Here is an 18,455-nt window from a genome sequence, read left to right as displayed (position 1 = left end):
GCGAAAAATTATTCAAGCTTCGTGTTGTCTAATATTTCCAATTCTATAATTTATCATTGATCATTGGCATTGGATAAATGAATAAAAAAAACTTTCAACGTTAATCAAACGGGCTCGAGCGAGTCCAATCCTTTTCACAAATTATTTCACACTTACGCTAAAGGATACCAACTCGTGGATCAAACGCATGAAACGTTAGTAGAGACATGTATACTCGATGCGATTGCAAGAATGGCCGAAGTCAAGCGAATTGAGCGAGTTTACGAAGGAGGCGCAACCCTATCGTCGCGACCTTTCTGGCACAAGTCATCCAAAGAAATAATGAAAAGCGGGATGAGGAAGCCTCACCCGTGCCCGAAACTCGGGTTGGCTTCGTCGAGGTATTTCAACTCGCGTGGTCCGTTACGCGTTGCCATTGACGCATTGAATGACGAAGACCGAGACGACGTTCTTTTTATACTTAGGAAGCAATTCGTCGCAAGCTGCTTGGAAAAAGGGAGCCAGTCTACCTATCGAGTCGATTCATTTCTCTCGCCATTCGTGTATAATACTTTTACTTTGAAGCGTATTGTTTCTCATAGAGCCGTACGACTATTCGGTTAGGCCGTTTCGTAAAAAAAAGCGCATGCATGCTCGAGAGGGGAGTTGAAAGATAACATTTTTGTTATTGAAGCTTGACAACGTCTAAGCGAATGGACATGTATGTTTGACTTTCGATATAAATAAATACTGTGGTTTATCATAGTTAGATAATCACGTGACACACCGTGAAACGATATATCAATTAATATTTGTTAAGTTTTCTTATAGTCTGCTCTAGCGTAGCTCATTTATAATCCCTTATTTAAAAGAAAATCTCGTATTCTTATTTAACATAAGCGATCGTTTTTACAAACAATGGTTACTACGATTTTAAAGCAAATGTTGAAACATCTACATTGAAAGCAATGAGACATTGCTTTGCTTTTACCCGATAATATTATTGAAATGCATGAACAAGGATTAAAATAAATTTCACTACACACGTGGCTTCTGACACTTGTTTAACTGAAAGATAGAATTAACTAATCTGGCCAACAGTTTTCAAAAATTTTACAGCGGACGGTAAGTACTATTGGAAACAACGAACACCATTAGAATGAAAATGACAAGTAGGTTGAATCAAGAACATTTTATTTCCATACACGATAGTATAGAAAAATGTTATCGACATAAGGTACGAGCAAGTATTAGTTAATTTATGAAAGTAAATCAGACGATTGTCATTTAGTACATCTCGCCATGTACTTTATAAATATTTTGATAAAATATTCAAAATCAAAAAATGTTGTTTTCATTTCGATAAATATAATTTTTATATTTATTGTTTCAGCTTGCTTGCTAGAGATAATTTTGAGCAAATATTTGAATAAAGCATTCTTCTATTATCACCAACGTTAAGTATTCGATTCAATTCCTTAAAAAATAATATTAAATTTCTTGTTTTTACAATTGATCCCAAGCGTAGTATTATTTTTGGGAGACATTTTCCTTTATACATTTATCTCAAATTTTCAATCGTAAAACGTTAAACAGCACGTTGATACATATATTTTTAAAGAGAGAAAGAGAGAGAAATTAATTATTCAATAAATGTTTAAGTCCTAACTTTAACGTAAAGATTTTGCTTTAAACACTAGAATTATAAAATTCGATTTTTTAAAATCCTTCGTCGTGAATGGGAAATAAGATTTTTAAAATTATAATTTCTCATTGTAATTGAAGTTAAAATCTATAATTACAATATGTAATCCGAAAAATAAGTAGACGTAAGAAATATAAGAGATCGTTTATATTACCTAAACTATATATACGTATTTATTACGTATATGTAGATTTGCATAATAATTACCTAACATGTATATTGTTATTAAAAGTTTAAGTATAATTATTTACTAAATATACGGGTGTTGCAAAAACGGTAAGTTTATTACTGATTCCGTTGTAGTTGCAAAATACGTAGCGTACACTCTCTTCGCATTTTCTAAAATATTTTCTAATAATCTGCTCTTGGATTACGACTCTAAACGAGAACATTCTTTTTCCTTCGTATTTATCCAGCCGTCCAACACATAATACACTAATACTCAATTATTATTACCATGAATGTTATTTTTCGATATAACGCGACGCTTTACGAAAATTAGTTAATGTTTATATAGTAACGCTAACTGTGATGCTTCTTAAATCACTGAATTTGATCGATAAATTAATTTAGTTGATTGATTTTAGCATGATTTAACGAAACGAGATACTTTAACTGATATATGGTAAATAAATGAAGATTTCATTTAAACATCAGTGTATTCTCAATTAGAAATGTTGAAAAATTATATAGCGAATAAATAATATCTGTTTAATTTAATTCTTCTATGTAAAATATGTAACATTAAACATTAAGCTGCATGTTGTTGTACTAAAATGGCACTATTGCTCGATAATATGTTTATTAAGGCGATGTACAATAGGTAATTCGTGACCTAAAATTTACGAAAGAATAATCAGTTGAAAATAATTTTAATCATTACATGCACAGTATTTTCGGTCTGAACATTGATATTTACGATTCTATATACGGTTGTAATTTCTTTTGATACCTCCACGCTGAAAAATATGTTTTTCTAATAACTGCCAGTAATAACATTACTATAATAAAATAGCAAAGAGTATATATATATATATATATATATATATATATTTACTAAAAAAAGTGTCAACGATATTTCAATATACAGTAATTTTACAAGGCTGATCGGACGACAATAAGAGTCGGAGAATGATACAGTGACGTTGTTAGCAACGGTCCCTATTCAAAATTTCAAGCATTCAATGCTCGTTATAACGTATATAAAGTAATGGGAATGTCTTATGGTCAACATGAAATCCAAAAATGATTGCACCGGCCAAATCTGAGAAATCGCTAATGCCGATTTTGTAAACTTTACTTAATCAATCGTGATTAATGTAATCTCAATCGCCGCAAAATTTAACTTTTCAGGTTTCATCGCGCTTTCGTCTCACTGGCAATTCAGCCGGTAAATGCTCTCAGCTTCGAGCCTTTCTACGGAAAAACGCCATCCCAGCGCAACGAGAGGCCGATCCCAAGCGCCGACAGGCACTTGCGTAACATCGGCATTGGCGTTCTCTCGATGTGCATAAGAGATGATTTTCTCGCGAAGGAATGCATGTATCGGTGGCGTTTGGAAAAGGCGTTTGGAGGGGCGAGTGAATCGGGTGAAGGGGTGAGGGGAGGATGGAAGAAATCGCATTGTTCCGGTCTTGTACTCCTGTACATACGGTGCAACGATTCGCGCAATGCAATGATCGACCGATTTATACGCGCATTTATCGCTGCCCGACTAGATGGAAGGAATGCGCACGCGGCCACCAGTTTATCCAGAGTGGGCGTTTTATATTGGCATTAGTTGCCCGTTTTGTTATGCATCGACGCCGTAAGCGGTAGTGGTGGTGGTTGTTGCGGTGGAGAGGGAGAGGCGGTGGGGACGGGGGAGGTGTGACGATATTGAAGTGTGGGGAACGGGGGAGGTTTGTAAGGGGGGGGGGAGGAGGGAGTTATAGAGCTAAAGAGTAAGTACCCTTTGCTGCGATTTCCAGCTCGCGTGTGCGAGTTGCATGGAAAAGCAAGAAGGCCGATTGCCTCGTGTACCCAATGGGAAATCTAAGAGAAAAGAAACAATGAGGATTCGCTTTCGCACATACACGACAATGTCGCGATGACACAATTTTAGAGGGCGATTGAACGCATTTAACATTACGATGGAAAATGTGATTTAAAAGCTTATTGGATAGGTCGCGCTAGGATATTTGCAAATCATCTACTTAACGCTAAGCGAGCTGATCGATCAAATAAATTATTTGCATTACTTTCTAAAATTAAATTTATTTTATCGTTGCCTGTTTCTCGTTGCTTTTGTATTTTAGCAACAAAGCGACAACTATTAATATGATCATTTAGTCTGTACTGTATATTCATCCTTCACGGTCTCGATTCGTATATTATTGTAGTTTCGGTATTCGAATTATCGATCTAAGAGTCATTTATTAAAATTCATAGCCTTTGTAATTATCAATTTCTATTTGAAATCCGTTGAAATGCAACTAATTCGCCAAAATAAATCGAATCAATATATGCAGCTATTTCATCGTGCGTCGAAGAGTCTGCATTTGTACTTGCAACAACTCTGGCGGGAAACAAATGAGAATTCTTTAGTGGAAAAAGCGACACTCCCAAGCTTCTCACACTTTTTACATTCTAGTCCCCTCCTTTCCGAAACAGGAACAAAAAGAAGTGAAAAAAATAAATAAATAAATAAATAAATAAATAAAGAAAAATGACCACAACTTTTTTCAAGTAATGTAAGGAATTTTCTACTTTTCCTCGTGTCTCGAGCTCTATACACTTTATACATTTTATACAGTGTGAACTGAAAGTAGCATATATCACTGAACGCACTTAAAAACGGTCAAGTTAATAAACAATATAAATAAAATAAATAAAATAAATATAAGCAAGCACTAATGCAATTCGACTATTATTACAACTAATCGAGTAACAATCTTTCAATTGTACAGAAATGCCACTGCGTTTGTATTAAACCTTTATATAAGATAAAATAAATGTTTTCTCACTTTTGTGAATTACTGACAAGAGCCATAGGGGGCGTAAAGAAGTCCGTTAATAAATCATTGAGAGCGATCAGAGTTTTCACCGGGTAACAGCGAGAACTAGGGGCAAAAAGTGAAATCCACGTTGCTTCTCCATTATTCGGTAGCTTTTCTTTTGTTTAATTTGAGCTTTATGCAATTTACTGCTAAATATAATGCTAAATCAAGAGATTGGTTGATAAAGTAAGAGCAGCAATAACTTAATAACGATAACATTGCCGAAGAAAAAAAGTGCAACGACTCGGTGCAAATTATCATCTATGAAACGCTGCGACGACTTAATGAAATTCGTAATAGAAGCGCAGAAAAGGCCAAAGTAGAATGAGACTACAACGCTACTAGAGGCAATTTTCGCCTGGAAAACCAGTGAGATGAGTCCCGTACCACCTCGCTATCCGACACGCTAGTCTAATGAAAAACTAGTCCAAGTGAGAGGGCCCCCCATATAGGGTGCGCTTTAAAAAGTCCGCTTGAAAAGTAATTTAATCGGCGTTCGGGTGGAACGGCACGCGCTCGCTGCTGAGTGAAAAGCTGAGTGGAGCTGGGCCCAGAAGACTTTTAGAAGCTTCGCCCCCGCGAATCCACGCTTCTGCCCACTCACCCTGTAAATTCAGCGTAGCGCGAGCTGAAGAAATAACGAGGGTCGAGTGAAAAAAGTGGTCCTTCACTCGGGCATCATAGACCTCGCGAGCCTATTTTCACGGGCGCCTACTATCTACTGAAGATTCTCGACGGCGTACTCTCCTCCGTCTCCTCGACGGTAATCTCTCGACGCATTATACGAGAGCCGTTCTTTAAATTCCAGACCGAGAGAACGCTGCACTCGAGATAAAAAGGTAGAGAGAGAGAGAGAGAGAGAGAGAGAGAGAGAGAGAGAGACAGACGTCTCTCTTTTAAGACCGAGACGCGGGAGATAAACTGCACGCGGCGAGTTCGCACATGGACGAACGAGGAAGGGAAACCGGGGAAAAAGATGGGATAAAAACGGAACGAAACGAACGTCGATGTACTGCTTTTTTTTTCGATTCCGCTCGCGCACGAATTGACGGGGAACGTACTATCACTTGCCGAAGATTTATACTTACTGCCCGCGGCCGCATTTTTTTGGGCCCTCCCGCAGGATTCCTATGCCAGCGTCCATTTAGTCTTCATGGAAATTTTAAAATCGTAATGACCGAGGCTTTGTAAGGTGGCATCGCGGAAGCCACGTCATTCCCACTTGCAAATCTGTTCGAACGGCTTATCAAGGCCCCTTTAGTATTATGAGATATTTTTGCGGATAGATGAAACATCGGCCTGATGAGCGTACGATTATAGATACGCCCAGTTGACAATACAAAATTCGACCATAATTTTTTTTTTTTTTTTTTTTTTTCTCCCAATCTCATCTCAAATGCTCAACGAAGTTACTAAATACGGTAACCGATCAATTTATTAAAAAATAAAAATAAATAAATAAATGAATATTAATAATTGAGGTCATTACGTACTGATTATGTTCCTCTGTACAAATTCAAATTTAGAATAATGAATATTCTCACACTAGTAAGAATTTTTAATAATAATACGTAATACTATCAAGTGGTATTCTAAATTGCAAATTTATTAATCGTTAATGTTTGTCAAATATTAATTTTCTGCTCTGCCGTGTAAGAAAACATGTGAATTAATCTTTCAATTATTTTATCAGATTATTGTATGTAGCATAATGTTGCTGATTTAACATTGTTTTTGTTACATAACAATTTTTGAAATATGTAACATTGAGATAAAACGCTGATGTTTTTGTCTTACGCGTACACACTGTCCCGCAAATTTAACGATTTTTTAACGACACTCACATATAGTATCATTGAGACTGGAGTAGATTACATTAACATACAACGCAATTGACAATCAGTCTTTATAATGAATATGTACTGATTTCAGGATGAGTGGAAATTGAATTTAATAGAGTAACAATTCATTATCCGTAGCGATGACGAAATTTTGTTCTGTTTGATAAAATTTGATAAAAATTTTATTATCCAAATACGGGAAATTCGATACATACAGTGGATGAAGATGATGTAATAAGTGGCATTAATATTTTATTTATATAATATATGAATAATATCGGTTATCAGTTTTAAGAACTATTAATGTAAAATCTAATATGGAATAATGGATAACAACAAGCATTATGCTTATAATTTTCAAACATTTTTTCAAAAATATAACAAAATCATACATTAATTAATTGTCTAAATATGTTTAGCATTGACATTTTATTTATTGTTTCGCTAATATAACTGACTATTTCTTGACAATGATTAAATATTATCAAGAAATATATTACAACATCAATTAATAACTTCCTTTAATGACTTTATTTATAAAATGAATGAAAATGAAAAAAAGCCATAACAATATTGGTTCGATCCTTACTTTTAAAATATATTTTTTTTCTTTTAATGGTCGTGTTTATTTTAAATGGCTAAGCTTTTTATTTGTCTGTTAAGTCGATATGAAAGATCTACTAAGGTTAAGGAAATAGAAGAAAAGTTAGTTTGGAAACAAAAAAAATCTCTAATCGATCCGCGCTTATATAGATACAAGGAAAATCATAAGTTCTAAAAAAAAAAAAATAAATAGAAGGCACTAGTGACAGAGGCCCAATGAAGCATTGCAGTGCTTTTATGTTGTCGAGGGCCCAAAACCAATGTTCATCCCTGGAAATGCACTTAGTCCTCTGATACAGAAGTGCGGTTTGTCGTTGCTTTGATCACGCCGTCCATAAGACTTTTTCATCGTTGTACCCGGGGACATAAACCCAATAAATATATTCCTCGTAGAGACTAACAAGGTGAAAGCTTATAAAATCATGAAACCGTGCAATTTTTGTTTTTGCCTTTGTTTATGTTTTTGCAAGCGAAATCTTTATGATAAAAGTTATTAATTGAATTTTCATTCCTTACCATACGCTTATTAAAAATAACCGTGTTAGTATTTTTCGTCGAATAATCAATCTTTAACTAAACTGTATACCAGAGTAATATGATTAACGATATGGTTTTTGTAAAGTTGGCTGTACGTTTCGATTTTCATACTTGGATATGATGTTTTCTCTCTCTCTCTCTCTCTCTCTCTCTCTCTCTCTCTCTCTCTCTCTCCCTCTCTTTCCTTTCTTCCTTTTTCTTATTCGAAATCAACTTTAGAGAAGTAAGTAACATATGCAAACGCCAAGTAATATCGAAGCATGACCACATCACTCCATCCATCAAACGATCGTAATTGATTTATCTATTACTTTAACATAAAGAATAAGTTCGTAAAAGTAAAAATTCCTCCGAGCCAATGTGATGATAGTTTTAGTTTTTGCCATAACGAGAAAATTGTTTAAGGATCGTTGTGAAAGAAAAAGAAGCCTTTGAGTAGAAACTCCATTTCTTTTTTTTTTTTTTTTTTTTTTTTTTTTTTTTTTTTTTGTATCATTTATATGCTAACGACTTTCCGACGACTCCAGCAAAGCTTTGTATTTTCGTACAATGAAATGTATTGGTATGCTTCATAACTGTTTTGCAAATTATTGCAAAAGTCAATAAGTGAGGCATTTGTATAAAAAAAAAAGAAAAAAGGAAAAAAAAAGAGTGGTACATGATTATCGTCGCGGTTAAGAGCGAACTACCTAGTCAACCTTCGCGTATCGCGCAAATAGCGAGTAAAATTGCAATTGAACAGGCAGAAGGGAATTTCCGCTTAAACATGCCGAATATAAATTTATAATTGCTCGTGTAATCGCAAGCACATAATCAATGTAATCTCTGGTGACTGCAGAACCCCCCCCCCCCCCCCTCCAAAGCCTATTCGATCATTTTCAGACATCTCGGGTTTCGGGATAAAGGTGGCGGAAAACGTGTGGAAGGAGTGAGAAGAGTCATAGAGACGTGGAGTGGATGCCGTACCTCATACTTTTGTATGGAATGCAGCTGCTGTTGCGTCGGCTCAGTCTTGCCTTGGTCGCTCTCCTCGACATTGTTGTTCTGCGCGGAGAGTCGCAGATTATCCTTGGGAGGTCGGGCTGGGGCTCTCTTCTGGTCCCTGGGCGGAATAGCGGGCTTGACGCCATTGAGTCCGGCCTGGAAAATTCATCCATAACGCGTTGCAAATTAATGGCTCTTGCATATTTCTCTACTATCTTTCTCCTTTTTACGCGCTCACCAATACTTCTCTATATCTTTTTTTTCTCATTCGCTCACGCACACACGCACACCGCTCCTCATTTATAAATTACCGACTTCCTGGATTCGTCATAAAGGCGGATGAGTGTCCGTTTACAAAGTAGCTGTTGTAATTATTCTATTTTTTTTTTTGCTTTGTTTTTGTTGCGTTCAATCGTTCAATCAAAGTTTCATTTCCTTAATGAGATGTATGTACAACATAACCTTGTGTCGAACATTGTGTTCGTTTTTCAATGATAATCTCAACTCTTTTTTTATCACGCGCAATGCTTAAAATTGTTAATGATACTTCCAAATTATTAAAATAAATTCAGATAAATCAATATATACGATGGAAGGATCATTAATAATTTTGAGATATCTAGACTGATTTGAGTACTTTAAACGTTTATTGATACGTCATGCTATTTAAAAGTAACTTTTTGTCATAAATAATTCGTCCTCCTATAAAATGAATTTAATAATGTAAATATTATTGTTCGTAAAATGTTGAAAAATAAGATAATGTAATAATGAATGTTACCAAAGGCATTCTTAAGATTAATTTTTTTTTACTTTATGTAGTCTATACAATTATTTAGAACATATGACAAAACAATAATATAATAATGAAATAAAGTTAGATAAACTTTGATATTTTATTTACATCGGAATAATTTTACTATTTGAAGTTCTTTTAAATTCCTTTAAAATTGGTAAGAGTTGATGTTGATGGGTGTAAAATGTTCAAAAATATTTAGATATATAGAATGTATTAAGTTATTAAATTTTCAACACACCTTTTCTCAATGTTAATAAGTTTTTGTTTTTGTTTGGTTTTTTTTTTCTCTCCAATATACTTAAAATCTAATAATACTTATTAAATGAGATAGAAGTATCAATCTTTAGATGATGATATTCAACGAAATATTTATTGGTTGTAAAGGATTTCAATAATGAGTAGTTTTTACTTCTTGATCTTGCAGATAGGTAATGGCGCAACATGTAAATATATTAATTTTGCTTATATTAGTTGCAAAAATTGTGGTTTGAGTATTACATATTCTTATAGTAGGGACGCGTGCACCGAGGAAAAGAAAAATAGGGAAATAAGAAATACAAAAATAAAGAGAACATGCACTTACACGAGGAAATTAGGTAGATAGGCGTGTAAACTCAATTTCTCTACATTACTGTATAAATCACATGCTTAGATGTAGTCGAGATTTCAGAATAACCTATTTTAGTGTAGTATTTAGCATCAATTTACCATTTCTCTACGTTTTTTTATTACATGCTCTTTTGATTTTTAATCTACCATCACTTGCCTCTTCAACTTTTTAAAATCGAAAAATATTCGAAGATTTTTTTTCAACTTACTTGTTGGAAGTGTCATATAGTGCGTTAAAAATAGAAGAAAAAAATTAATAAATCCCTTTTACCATTTTACAATAATATTATTTATTAGTTTATTTTTTCTTCATAAGATAAAACTACATATTATCTACGGGGGAATGTATTTCAATATTTTCAAACGTTTTAATATAACAGCCGATAATAAATTCAAGCAGCTAAATAAAAATAATCTCATTTAATAAAGCAAGGATTTACATCGAAATTATATATTTAACATATATATATATATATATATATATATATATATATATATATATATATATTGTCATTAAATATTTGAATCAAATTATTCTATGTTTTATATAGAATAATACCTTACTTTTGTTTACTTTAAAAGTTGTTGCATGTAATATCTAAATTAAAAAGTAAACTGAAAATCACAGGCAATACTGTTTTCAATAAAAGAAAATTAATTTTATGTAAGATACATACATAAATCAATAGCTGAGTATGTGAGTAAATTAAAGTATAATTAAGAATATTTTAGCGCATCGTATCCATGTAAATAGTGTTGCTCAACCAAAGATTTTATTTTAATCATACGATAATTAATTTTTGATGAAATTCTGAAATAATTCACAATAGAATGCCCGTAGAAATACGCCCTGCATAAATATTCGAGATATTTTCACTTTAAAATAACCTCAGGTTATATCTGTTTTTTAAAAATGCATTGCGAATTTGATTTAGAGTGCTTATAAAAATGTACACTACATAAATATTTAAGATATTAGTTCCTTAAAAGTAATTTAACGGCATAACTATTTCAAATATCTGCTCCGAAATTTATTTAAACTGCTCATAATACACATTTTTATAAAATTGCACATAAATATTTAAATTATTTCCCTTTTTCAGTAAGACAAATTGAAGACGTAACTGCCTCGCAGCGTATAACCTTTTCAAAACTATCGCATCTACCAAATACATTGGACAAACAATAAGGGATAAATATTTATGACTCTGCGGCAGTTATTTTGCTATTAAAAGGACTAGTATTTTCTTTAAAAAGACTGGCTAGGTATTGTAAAAGTGGGACAGGTAGAGGAACGGCCCTCATTTACCGATTCCACGAAAAGCGAGTCGGTAGCTGTGTACCATATGAAACGGGAGGACACGTCTGTGGGAAAAGGTATCAGACAATTTAGTCGATTCTTTTCGATACGCTGCAGAAGATTCGACAGCAGGCATTTGCGTATAAAGGAAGAAAGATAACGAGACTCGCGTCGTTCGACGGTATTGTTGTAATAAATCCGCCGGGAGGAGGATACGCGACGCTGATCCTTAAAACGAGCAGACACCGTGAGATGGCCGGACGTGCTAAAAGCAACGTCAAGGTCATGAGGTAATCTAGAAGGTGGCGGTAAGGAGAGGCGTCGACCGTAAATAGACGAGTGAAGACAATCGCGGGGGACGAGCCTCCTTGGCAGGTAAGGCAATAAGCAACGACTGCGCTATGGCGAAGACGGACGTGATAATTCGGCGAGAGGCGTTATAATTTTAAGACGGAAATTCCGCATTAAGGTATTACAAAATCCAGCGATGAGCGATAACCAGCCAAAGTCGTTTTCTTTTCTACAAAACCGAGAGCCCATCTTTATCGTGAGAAAATCCGATGGACGAGGGAAAGACACATGAATCAAAGTCTCGAGCGGTGTCAATCCCTGCTTCGATGCCCCCCCCCCCCCTCACCCTCACCCTCACCCTCACCCCGCTCACCACCCGCCCAGCCACAAAAATAAAACTCACGATGCATCAGATGCAGTTGATAGCGTCTAGATAAGAGGATATTTAGTGGTTTGACAACCTAATATAATGCATAGTGAGCATAAAAATGTTAATAACGACGTCGACGATAATAATACCAATGCTCGTATTAATTTCGGAAATCTCACGGAATTGATCATCGAAAATGACCGCTCGAAGTCCGTCCAAGTTCCTTCGAGGGTTGAACCGGAATTCACAGAATTTCTTTCGAGTGTTCCAAGTGCCTGTAATACCGACGAAGATTGAGAGGTACGATTTTCAATCTTTGAAAGAGGCTTCCAAACACATAAAATCAGAGTTGCTGGAAGTTTTCTTTGAAGCATCGATGCACAAAGCATTTAGATAGTACAAAAGATGTGGAAACGGCCCGTTTGAAAAGCAAGTCGAGCTTGCCGATGAGTATTTTTAACCACGCGTCTAACAAATTACCTTCGATATTTTATTATTTTTACTACTTGATACGAATACTATAAACGGATCTAAATTCTTGTTGAATAATGAGAATGAAAAGAAACAAAAAAAAAAAGAATGAAATGATGATAATACGAGATCGAGAGCATACAATACCGTCCATAAAAGATGATTATAAATTTTGAAACGAATGAGCCATAATAAAAAGATAAACAATTGTCTGAACAAGAATTGTTTCAATTAGTTTTTTGAATGATGTTTTACGAGCATTTTGTCCATACATGATTACTCAAATATTGTAGAAATAGTGCATTTGTTGTTGTTGCTGTTTTTGTTATTGTTGTTGTTTTTTGTTTCCTAATTGTTGTAATCTAAACAATTAATCTAACTTTTTTAATAATACTAATTTTATTTGCTTGACGAAGAAAAATATGTGCACTCGTTTTTGCAAGATGCAAATAACGTTTGAGCTGAAATTTTTAATCGTCTATCCGGACGAACGAAATATATGGATAGATGCACACGTGGAATTGTAAATAAATTCAAACAAATGATTATGTTATAATAATTGACGTATACTCAGTTACTTTTTTACGTATTGTATATTACACAAAATGAATATTCTTTTATTTCTTTTTCTCTTTTTTTTGTTGCCCCTAGTTAAGTTCAGTATGCGCGTACGTAACTACTCCCTTCATTTATTAAGTAAAAGTAAAAAAAAAAAAAAAAAAATGCCCCCGCGACAATTAACCGCTCAATGATTCGGCTTGACTTTTCTTATCGGTATTAAAGCGTTTGTGCTGGGCATTTGTAGCTAAGGTATTGGTCTGTTAGGTGTGAAAGCGCTAAGCGTGCTTAGGTACTCGGGCACCGTCACTTCAAGGTTTCGGAATCCCTCGATCAAGAAGATCCTGACTTATGTGACCTTACCTTCTTCTCGGCGGACCTACAACGCTCGGCTGTGATAATGTCGTCGTGCACACCTATCGTCATCAACTCTGGGCTTAACGTCACATCGTTGTTGTTCTCGTTCCGTTTGTCTTTAGCTTTGGCCGTTTCACCCGCGATACGTTTCGACTCGAGCGTATTAGATTGCGAGGGCGTCTTGCAAGGCGGCGGATATACCGGGTGGCTCTTGGTAACCGGAATGAAATCCGGCGGACAGTCTACAGCGACCTCGCGGTAATTCTTATTGCCGCCGAAGACGAGGAAGGACGTGTGTTCGATCTGATCGAACTCCGCCGAGGCGTCGCTGCGCAGCGTTGAGTAGCCGCTGGACGAATGCTGCTTCTTTTTCCGTATCCGCGGCATCGACGACAACTCGACGTCCAAGAGCTCGTCGGTCGAGCCTATTCGCAAGAGTTCTTCCGCCTCCGGGCCGGATATCTTTGCGCTCTGGCGCTTCTTCTTCTTCTTCGCGTTGCTCACCAAGGACTTCTTATCGCTGCTTACGTTATTGTTCATCTGCCCGTTGACCTTGTTCAAGGCCTGCTCACCGATGAGCAACGTGAGGTCGCTGACCTGCTCGGGCCTTATCATAAGATTCTGAATGTCCTGGAAATCCGCGAGGCCGTAAGCGGGATTATCGAAGGACGTGCTACTACTGTGCTTGCCGAATATTTGGGGTAACTTGGGACTTCGGGGCATCGACGTGTCCTTGGCCAGTTCGCTATTACGAAGTACGAGACTGTTGTCGAGCGGCACGGTACTATCGGACCTGCCCGAAGAGCTCCTCGGGCTGGCCGAGTCGTCGCTGCAGGTCTTCAGCATCGTTGGATAATCTTCCTTGGCGAAGGGATAGTCCTCGTCTACGTCTACGCTCGATTCTTTATGTCCACTAAGGTCTTCCTCCTCCTCCTCCTCCTCCTCCTCCTCCTCTTCGACCTCCTCTCCTTCGTCGTCGTCGTCGCCGTCGTCGTCGTCGTCGTCGCCGTCGTCGTCGTCGTTGTCGTCGTCGTCGACGTCGTCGTCGTCGTCGACGTCGTCGTCGTCGTCGTCGGACGTTCTGAATGGATCTTTGATAATATCTAGATGGCCGGAGTCTCCAATCCTAACAATGTCTTCGATGATGAGTTGACCGATGCGCGCGGACCCTCCCACGTTGTCGACGTCGACGTCTATTACGTCGACGTCGATGTCGCCAATGAGGAGCTCGGGCTCCCCGATCTTCAGCTCTATCCGTCGACTTTTGTTCGCTGCGTCTTTGCTAAAGTCTAAGGATATATCGCTAGCGCTAAGGGGACGGCCAAGAGGTGACTGCGGCTCGGCGCTTTGGCAAGCGGACGAGGCTGACGACACGAGGATGCGCGCGGGGTCTTTCTGTATTACCTTGTTGGGGTAGGCCTGCTGGAGCAGGGTGTCGGGCACATCGACGGGCAGCTCCCGATGGTGGCCCAGGGAGCCCGGGGCCCACATCTCATCGGGGCCCACAGACTCCTTAGATATGCCCCCGCTAACGTTGTTGGCCTCCTGCTGCTGCTGCTGGTGCTGCTGCTGGTGCTGCTGGGGAATGCCAGGCACGCCACTGCCGCTTCGGCTGCGCGACCTGAAATCCAAAAGCAGCCGGGTGTGAGCGGACAACGCCTATCGCACCAACTCCTTACTTTATTCTACCTCCTTACTTTAGCGCTTAAAGATTATGCGACTATGATTAAGCGACTATCTAGATTTGTGGCTAGCGTTATTGAGAGGGGGTAGGGGGGTAGGGGGGGGGGGGCGGTTTCGACTGCCACGAGTGGAAATTTATCCACTCGACGTCTCTACATTGTCAATGCTGGGGCTCGATTTACGATTCTCGCTGCAGATTCCTCGCAATTTACGCCAAGTTCAAATCCATGAGAATGGCCTCCCTTAGCCTACTTGCGAGCTTTAACTTTACGAGCGATAATAGTTTTGCTAATGCGTTACGTGCCACTGTGTTGAATCGTTATCGGCTTGTTCACGAATTTTTGTTTGTTTTTATTATTGTATTTATTTTATTTTCGTTTTTTTTCCTCCAAAGAATCCTTTAAATGCCAAATATTTTAATGTCTACGGTCAACATTGATTAACGTTGATAATAACGACTAACAATGCCTCCATTCTTACCACAAATATAGTGGGTTTAAGAAGTGCCGCGAAAACATTATGAAATTACCATTGCTTTTCACTGTATTGACTTAACTTACGAACTATTTTCGCCGATTAATGTACGCGATTAATGTTTGCTGCGTTTTTATAATTTTACTTCTTTTCGTGATATTTAGCATTTATTTTAGGACACTTGTGTTATTTAATAGGTGAAATGATACGGTTAAATAATAATTAATGGAAAGTTTTATCATTTTTTTTCTTCATTTTGTATTCTTCTACTTGAGTATTTTAAATTACTAATTGTATGTAATTGTGTGACTGGAGACGTAGTATATAAAATAAGCCAGTACTTTCTGTTTTACTGAAAGATTCGATGATTGTTACTTTCAAGTACACGACAAAACCGGTACTTCAAATATGTGGTAAAAAATATTTTGTGATTATTAGCCTACGATGAGGATCAATAAAATGAATTCTCAAAAATTAGCATAATATGGAGAAAGCATTCTTAAAAGCTAATAGTTATAGGTTTAGTTTTATAAAATGGGTAGTGTTGAATTGATTTTTTAAATGATAGACCTCGTTACCTGGTACTGCCGGGTATCGTTTTTAAAGTCCCAACACTACGTATCATCGAATAGGAGGGTAGTTTAGATTTTGTAAAATATAATAAGTAAAACTATATAGTACTGCGGTTATGGGCATTTTAATTACTGTTAATTGGTTGTATGGGGATGGGGGTGGGGTGGTGGTGGTGGTGGTGGTAAAGAACATGTATGATTGACGGAACGTAAGTATGCGCTTTAAAAATAACCGAAAAACACAAATACGCGTAATAAGTGGTAAAGATAGAAATAAAAGACTAGCGTATCTAATTTACTGTGCATTCTGGAAAAACCTGCCTTACGAAAGTTCCCATTGTTACATACAAACTCTGATTCGTTTTGCGACCTGATTATATTAAGTATTACATGTGTATCTCTTACATGATTCACGTACATAAATGCGAAAAAAATGTGAAAGGAACTTTCGTTAACCATAAATAAATGCATTATTCAGATAGGCGGTTCTAAATTTTGAAATTACACGTGTAATGTCACGTGAGAATGCAAAGAAAAAAAAAAGGCATAACTAAACCAAACAAAAATGAAATGAAATTTTATGCAGTAGAACCTGTAAGAGACAGATGCAGTAATAATATTATTTCTCATCTAATGTTATATTATTTACATAATGTGATAGCTGTAGGAAATAATGCTAATGTCTCGCAATTGGAATAAGGAAACTAAGGAAAGTCACTTCAGCTCCGGTCCAATGTCAGTACCCTTGCATACGTGTTTGCACCGCCTGAACCTAATGGCCAGCCATGGGCTGATTCATTCCAACTTTCTACGGAGAAACGCATACTAGCAGCAGTTCAACAATATGACGTTGCCGAACGGACAATCTCACTTTGCACCGAGCCCTCACATTCCTTATACATACAAACAAATTTATCAGCTTTTAGTACAAATATATACTTGGTTAATCAATGAAACGCATAATGCGCAGCTGCACGCTAGTGATTCAGTATGCGCTTATGAGTATTTTTTCTTCCTCCCTTTGGCGAGATCGAAGGATTTTGTACTCTCGTTTAAGAATATTTTACAGCATTATGCAACATTGTTCATGATGATTGGACAATGCGGAACAGGAGCATTTAAATAATGGAAATATTTGAAGGAACCGAACCATTGTATAATCGCCAGTGCACGTGTGCACAAGAAGCGAAATTAATTTTCAAGCAAACGCAAATCGTGAGACAATGTATTTTTTTCGCAACATTTATCGCTATAATTATCTCAAAATACAATATCAAAACGATATTTTAATGATTGGATATCAAGTTTTTAATAAAATGCGTTAACATACTAATGGGAGCCAATAAGCGCGGCACGTAATCGTTGATTTACTTTACATTTTTCTTCATAATTATAGGAAGCCCTCGAAACAATCAAAAGCAAATGTAATAGACGGTATGCTAACTATTAAATACGAACATTTTACATGAAATTATACAATCTGTGCTCGTACGGTAATGTATAATAAAATCCGTAATACTCGAAATCATTGCAAAGGAGGAAACGCCTCGTACCTTTTTGTAGATAATTACGCATAATTAAGCATATAAGGTTAACATATCTTGCTTCCATAGAATGGAGAATGTGAATCATAAAAATAGCTGATGTCAACTAGACCGAAATCAAAACGAGCAATTCGCTTCCGCACAATAGATGGAAGAAGGGAAATGAACTTTATAGTTAGCGTATATGCCATAAAATTTCTCCCTGTATTATTTCGTCTTTCCTCATTCATCAATAAACAAAGCAGCCCGCAGAAACATAACGCAGGCCTAATTGCATTAATCGCGGGGCAAACAACAAAATAAAAAAAAAAAAAAAGAAAAATTATGGAATTTCCGGCCGTGCTGACAAAAATTGACCCACAGGCCAGATGCTGAAGCCGCTTGCGCGACAGGTAAAAACCAAAGCAATCGCAGGAAAATTAATCAAAAGGCTTTCACCGAACCCCCGGAAGAGTTCAGGGTACATGCAAAGGAGCGTTTATCTTTCGGCACGTCGCGCACCGAATGAATATTGTATAGCGGTGGCGAGCGCACACCGACGCCTACCTTATAAAGGAGCGATAAAGAGAAATAGTATTCAGGCGCTTGAATGTGCGTATGTACGCGCGCCGCCGCATGAAAAGGAGAGACAATGGGAGCTCGACCGGGCGAAACAAAGCGCGCGCGGCTTACATATTATATTATGTGCGCAGGAAGGAATGAAATAGGGAGAGAGAGAGAGAGAGAGAGAGAGAGAGAGA

General features: G+C 37.0%; 1 protein-coding gene across 1 annotated transcript in view; it reads right to left on the bottom strand.

Moving 5' to 3' along the window:
- The window catches only part of LOC105363318 (uncharacterized), a 165,605-nt gene that overhangs the window by 12,124 nt on the left and 135,026 nt on the right, over positions 1-18,455 (bottom strand). The window contains exons 10-12 of the mRNA XM_011500986.1: positions 14,499-15,063; positions 13,449-14,432; positions 8,670-8,843 (exon numbers count right to left, since the gene is read on the bottom strand). Coding sequence (XP_011499288.1) covers positions 8,670-8,843; positions 13,449-14,432; positions 14,499-15,063 — 1,723 coding nt within the window. The remainder of the gene's footprint in view (positions 1-8,669; positions 8,844-13,448; positions 14,433-14,498; positions 15,064-18,455) is intronic.

Source organism: Ceratosolen solmsi, unplaced genomic scaffold (assembly GCF_000503995.2).
Source record: "Ceratosolen solmsi marchali unplaced genomic scaffold, CerSol_1.0 scaffold27, whole genome shotgun sequence".
NCBI classification, from domain to species: Eukaryota; Metazoa; Arthropoda; class Insecta; order Hymenoptera; family Agaonidae; genus Ceratosolen; species Ceratosolen solmsi.
The sequence above is the reverse complement of the archived record's forward strand: the minus strand, read 5'-3'. Positions and strand labels throughout refer to the sequence as shown.